Source organism: Benincasa hispida, chromosome 1, assembly GCF_009727055.1.
Source record: "Benincasa hispida cultivar B227 chromosome 1, ASM972705v1, whole genome shotgun sequence".
Taxonomy (NCBI): domain Eukaryota; kingdom Viridiplantae; phylum Streptophyta; class Magnoliopsida; order Cucurbitales; family Cucurbitaceae; genus Benincasa; species Benincasa hispida.
In genome coordinates this window covers 46185929-46192489 of record NC_052349.1, presented here as the reverse complement: position 1 = coordinate 46192489, position 6561 = coordinate 46185929, and the positions used below count along the sequence as shown (strand labels likewise).

The window sequence follows — 6561 nt, the reverse complement described above, 5'->3', positions numbered from 1 at the left end:
ATCCTAGAGTGTTTTTTTTTTAAAATAATAATTATGAATTGTCTTCTTTTAAATTAGAAATTATTTTAGGAGTATTTGCAAATATAATAGTCAAGACCAAAGTATTTACAAATATAATATAATGCAAGAAGATTTGTAGATTTAATAAAATTTAGATTTTGCTTTCAAAATCTATTCGTCGATGCTCTATTTACAATTCTTTAAAAATGGTGTACATTGAATTACCATCCCTTATATGGAAAGAAGTTCATAACAAAAATAGAAAAATCTTAGAAGGGAGATTTAAACATTTTTTTAGTAAAAAAATTGTGGAAACATCAATAATAATAACAAATAAAATGTCAAAATATATTAGATAGGTTAACAAAATACTAATATAAGTTGAATTATGGATTTGGTCCAACAATTTGAGCTTAATCCAATTTGATCCATAAAGTTTTAAACATTTTACATAATCACTACGTTTAGGCTTCGTTTCAATTTTGACTTTTAAGATTTTAGAAGTTCTAAATTCATCTCACAAATCATCTTTACATTTATCCAACCAAAAACCACTAATATTTTCCTATTTTTTTCTCAATCATGATAAACCAATTTAACTTCATCGATATATCGAATTTACAAAATAGATGAAAGGAATTACAAAAGATTCAATCCTGAATTTGGTAAACTAACACAATCAACCACATAGAACACCAAATCAAGTTGAGGCATATGACTAAACTATAGAAGCTAACTCTTTTGTTTTAGAAACTTATGAACCAAGTTGAAATTAAACTATTGGTTGACGAAATTGAAATCACATCCTAACCAAATTCATAATTTAACCATTAATATAAATCCTCTTGATTGTGATAACTTATAACACATTAATAAATTAACATGAATTTGACTTTGTGGTTTCCTTCACACAACATCAATGACATCAAACATTTTTTATAAATTTGAGATTAGACATTTGATGTCAACAAACTCTTGATAATAACCATGATCAGGCCTATTGTACTACAAAAAATGAATTATCATCAAACATTGAAACAATTGGTGGTAAATTAAAAGAGGAGCATAGGTGAGAATCTTGACTTACCAAATTCACCTAACACTTACAAAAAGCATCCTTGTTTAACATTTATGAAATCTTAACAAAAAGAACTCTCATATTGGAAAATGTTTAATGTAGGGTGCAACAATGACTGTGACACTGCCTGTTGTAACTGTGATATCTGGAAACAGCCACCTCTCTGTGTGCAATGCTGCCGAGAGCCTTGACAATGTCTACAGACTCTACACTACAAAACATGGCTCAGCTATTACTTCACTTGGATTGAATATAACCTCTTCTAAAAACCTTCTATGCATTCTTTTGTATGTGGTTTTGATTACTCTCACAAAGCCAAGATTAAAGTCGGTGGCATCTAAATACTTGGTTCTTTCTTGGCCAGAGGGAAATGTTTACAAAAATAATCTATCCATTATTTTCTCAACAGCTCACAGCTGTATTATGCCTATAAACAGTCTTAGAATATAATTTAGAAAGGCCCTTCAGATCTACAAGATACAAAAAACAAGAAACAAAAAAAAGACCATCCTAGCTCTCAGGGTACAATAAGAAAGTAATCAGATAAATGGTTTCAAAACCTCCTTGAAAGAGCAAGAAATACCGTGGCAGATGAGATCTGAACTCGTAGATCAGCAATATCAACATCGTGACCACCTTCAACCATACCCCATTTATCCACCTGCAAACGTTTGAGCAGGGTTTTTTTTTTGGTTTAGAACATGTCAGTGGCATTTTCTTCTTAATATGGCATCATCCTATACTCATGCAACGCAGAATAAATATATGTATGATGATAAAGAATGAGGGAGAAAGAAGTAAAACCTGTAGATCTTCTTCAAGTCTAATCAACTCAATTGCTTCTTCGATCTGCAACTTTCCACGAAAAATTCCAATAGCAATTATTAAAGAGTGTGCAGCTGATGCGATGGCATCGATTGATGCCAATTCACAGTCATCTGTTTTCCTTAGAAGATCTTCAACAGCCTTTATAAGACCATCCTCCTGCTTCCCACCAAAAAAACTGGAATATACAACAGGCTTAAAGCCAAACTCTGAGCCCACCCAGTCAAGCAAAGGATCGATTTTCTCCACTTGCCGTTCTGCAAGGAAAATGTAACACCAATTATGTATGGAAGTCTTTACTGTTGACAATTTGCATTCAACCTTTTTTAAAATTCATTCCTAGATAATTACTCTTTCAAACAAATTGGTTAATTTTCAATTCTAATTCTTTAAGAGGGTGTTTGGGCCTCCGACTCCAAGTGGGTGGAGTGGGCTAGGCTCCAATTATAATAGTTGGTATTTCCAACTATTTTAACCTACAATTAACTAAGTATTACTATTTCAAATCCCTCTTTGTTATTTGTTATAGTGTTTACTATTTCCTACTTATCCTCTATTTTCCCCTTTGTTCTAGTGTTTATTATTTTCTATCCAGACAAATAATCTTGCACCTCAAACACAACTATCATAATCCCAGTATCTTTGAATGCCCAAGGTACACTAAGCTCAATGGCCCTCTGGAGCCTAGGCGCAAGGTGCACAAAAAGGTGCAGACTTTATTTTGTGAGACACACTGTATATAACAATATTACATTAAAAAGAGAGTATAATTGAAGTGGAAATATGGAAAAAAGGGACCCCAAACACAAGAAATTTTGCATTTAGGTTTGGTAAACTTGATTCTTTTAATTAATAAAGAAGGAAAATTTCCTTAATTATTACTATCTTTTAAAAATAATTGAAAAGCCCCCGGGCATAGGGTTTTGATATTTGGGGCTTCACAAAAGGCGCGCGCCTGAGGTGTGCCTTATTTTGTGAGCCTCATTTTTCCAAGGCAAGGCGCCAGACATGTGCCTTCGGCCTAGGCACGCCTGAGCATGCACTCAATAGGGCTTTTTAAAACACTGAATAATCCAAATTAAAATTGTCTGCACTCCAAACGCAAACTATTATAATCAAGATTAAAATTTCCTTGCACTTCAACCACAAACTATAATTACAATTGACTATAATAACCAACTCAGCATCTCCAACACCTCTTAAGTTTTTGGATTGCAAAAAAAAGAGTTCATGCAATTGTCAAGTGAGAATCATCACTTCTAACAGATGGAGTCAAGTAGATACAGAATATATAATCTTACTATTTCATGTTTGCATGCAATATGTTCGTGATGTTGGTACATGCATGGGCATTCAAATTTCTGCCAGAACCAGAATGGGACGTTATTGAAATGTGAATCGCACACTGTGACTGATAGTCTGGTTGGAATGAAGCTCAATAAATAGTGTCGAGAAAATCAAACACCCTATATTACCCTTTATTTGAATTCATTTTTTAGAATAAAAATAAATATACCATGGGGACTCGCATGACCTCTTACCAATAAGATTAATAATAATAAACGAAAATGGTTGAAAGTGACTGATCACTTATGTCAGGATCTAGATGTTATTGCAGCTACAACCAAAAATGTTGAAAATTTCAACTAAAAGAAGCCCTTGATTACTCATATCAAGATGTAGATATTTTTGCAGCTCCAACAAAAAGGTGATGTTGGTTTTATTGCAGCTATAACCAAAAATGTTAGAAAAATCTACCAAAGAAAAGGTGGTTGATCACTCATATCAGGATGTAAAAATTATTGCAGCTACAACAAAAGAATGTTGGGAAGTTCTACTCAACCGATCTCTCAACTTTTGGAGTCTTCTAAGTTATATATGTTCTACGCAGGAGTTGTAAATTTAAATTAACGAAATATCACCCAATCAGTAACTCATAGTCTGTTGTTCTTCAGCCTTTGGACACAAGAGAAAATAAAGATAGGGAATGGGAACTAAAAGTAAAGCTCATGCTCAATGTATCTAGTTAAGTTTGAACAACCAAACGTACTAATCTGTTTTCTTATCAAGAAATTAGCTATGAGCTCATAGGATTATTCGACATACCATAAACACCACTCGTTAGAACATTATCCTCCGGAGCACGACAGAAAACCAGATCCTGATTGAATTTCTTCATCAAATGTTCGATAATCTTGGGCCGGGTAAGAGGCACTCTTTCTAATGCGGTACAGGCCAATTTCATTAGAGGCATTGTGAAAGGTCTAATACCATCTGTTTCCTACATTGATCAAAGCTTCATTTCAATCCACATAAACAAAATTTCAATCACATTCCAAAAAGGATGAGGACTCAACTTTGCGATCAAAAGATATGAGAAATCACCTGATATTCCCACTCAGCCGCAACTGCCTTGGCGAGGCCAAGAGTCGGTAGCTTTAGCGGCCTCTTCGAAGGAGTCTTCAGAGTCCGGTAATCAAGCATCACCATCCATCCATTCCGATCATCCGCTTCCCTCGTAGTCACTTGCTGGTAAAAGCGCTTGCCTACAACGGAACCGGTCATGAACGAGGTCGGCATCGTCACCGAGGAGCTGGAAGGGGATGAAGAATCGGCTCTGCAGTTCGAAACTGGAGCCTTGACGAATATAGGATCTTCTGTAGCGTTGTCCTCGGAGAATGTGAAGGAGGCGGCGTCAAATTGAGCTTGTTCGGAAGCGGTGGCGACACTGGTACAAAGCATACGGCAGCGGAATAAATGAGATGGAATTAGCGTGCGATTGGTGATTCTGACTGATTTTGCCATTTTTGATAGAATTGAGCTCGCCATTTTCTTGATTTTCCCCTAGTGTTTGTATTTCTGAATGATCTGTGCTAGGGTTTTAGAAATTGAGGAAGAAGAGGACTGCAAATCGACGGATCGGTTTACATCTTTTCAGACTCGACTCGGACATGGACGGTTGATTTGCAAATGGTCGGCAAAATTTTATATGAAATAATTGTCCAATCCCAAACCCCCCAAAAAAATTTTGAGTTTTTTTTTATATTGATAGCATCGAAAACGTGCTATCTTTCTCTATTTAATTTAAAGTCGTTGCTCTATTTAATGTGCTTAATTGATGATTTTAGAGATCTCGAGAGTCTAAGAGGTAGAACGAGATGTCGTTTGGAGCGAATCAATGCTAAAACGAACCAAATTGGAGCTCAATTGCATCAAGGGAGAAAGAAGGCTGAAGAATTATGAAAATGCCCCTAGGAGTGTCGGGCAGCAGTGTAGGGGCACTAACTCATTTTCCAAAGAGTTTTGATTTTGTGAAGTTGGGATGACACCGCAATGCTGTCCTGTGGCGCTGTGGCGCTCCAAATTTTATCCGTGCGCGCATTGCATAGCACCGCTGCACCCATTCAACCCCACCCCCTGCGCTTCAACAATAGTGTCGTAGTGCCTATGCTAGTATAAAACGAATTTTTTACCAATTTAATGGGGGACACGCCATTTTTCTTCTTGTAGCCCCATTTTCTTCTCCTTTCCACTGTAAACACTTTTTTTTTTCCATTTTTATCATCTCATAGCTTAATTTCTTGCATTTTGAAGATAATTAGAGGCTAAAGGTAATTCTTCTAGCTTGGGTTTGATAGTTTTCCCCCTTTTTAGGATATTTGTGAGGCTTGTTCTTCATTTCACATTGTTCAAATTCTCTACTTATGGATTTCTACTCTAAACTTTCAATTATGAATGATATTTTCATGCATTGTTTGACAACTAAGGCTTGTTGATGTTATTCCATGCTCAGATTTATCCTTGGTTAAAGTAATAAATCACAGGGAGTAAATGATTAGATTAACTTACTTAATTATGAAGTCGACCCCTCTAAGTATTGCTTTAATCAATCTTACGGTAGAAGTCATATTGAACGGGTTAATTAAATGGTGGAAATGAATTCGTTCATCCTAGAAATTTTTCTAAAGCATAATGTGATTGGTTAATTTGTTTAGAGTGGATTTCATTTTCTATGCATTTTGATTAGTCAAGTAATTAGGACGGTTAATTAGGATTCTAATTAATTTGGCCAGGCTTAAGCAAAACATGTTTGATCTAGAGTTCTATGAGCAATTAATCTAATTAAGGAAACATAACATCAAACTCGAGCTAGATCTTTTCATTGATGAATTTCACAAAACCTTCTCTCTCTTCTCATTTTATTTTCATGCAAATTTATTTTCCATTGCAACAATTCCAAACAACAAACCCTTTCCCCCTTTGGTTACTAAACTATAAGTTTTTCAATTAATAAATCTTTGCGGCTCTCTATAGTTCAATTCCGTACTTCACTTTACTACTTATTAGAGAGTAAGGCATGAAATTATTATTTGATTTGGCCCATGAGGTCGAACAGTGCCCTATCGATGCCGATCAGATATAACCTTATGTTTACAACACACTAATAACTTTTTAGGGATGATCAAGTCTATCGTAGCCCTAATGTTAAGGTCATGTCTATCGTGATCTTCATTTTTCTCATACTTTACCATGTTTACCCGATGAATATTGTGTTAGGATTTATGCCCTAAAGCCTTGTAGTTAATTAGTTATTTGATATACTAATTGATCATTTTAAATATGCAATAATTAGTTATTCATTACGAGAAAAATCCAAG

The 6561-nt window shown here is 35.1% G+C and overlaps 1 protein-coding gene across 3 annotated transcripts; it reads right to left on the bottom strand.

The window, feature by feature from the left end:
* Nucleotides 1–1019: 1019 nt before the first annotated feature.
* LOC120070282 (ATP synthase mitochondrial F1 complex assembly factor 2) lies at nucleotides 1020–4887 on the bottom strand. 3 transcript variants are annotated; one of them, XM_039022198.1, is made up of 5 exons: nucleotides 4289–4887; nucleotides 4010–4184; nucleotides 1883–2160; nucleotides 1662–1739; nucleotides 1020–1289 (listed from the first exon to the last, which is right to left on the bottom strand). In XM_039022198.1, exons 1-5 carry the CDS (start codon nucleotides 4730–4732, stop codon nucleotides 1140–1142), a joined length of 1125 nt encoding a protein of 374 aa, XP_038878126.1. In that variant the 5' UTR covers nucleotides 4733–4887; the 3' UTR covers nucleotides 1020–1139. The 3 variants fall into 3 exon arrangements, with proteins under 3 accessions (XP_038878126.1, XP_038878129.1, XP_038878128.1); XM_039022201.1 differs by having other exon boundaries at nucleotides 1153–1284; nucleotides 4289–4883; XM_039022200.1 differs by lacking the exon at nucleotides 1020–1289 and having other exon boundaries at nucleotides 1410–1739; nucleotides 4289–4880.
* Nucleotides 4888–6561: the final 1674 nt, after the last annotated feature.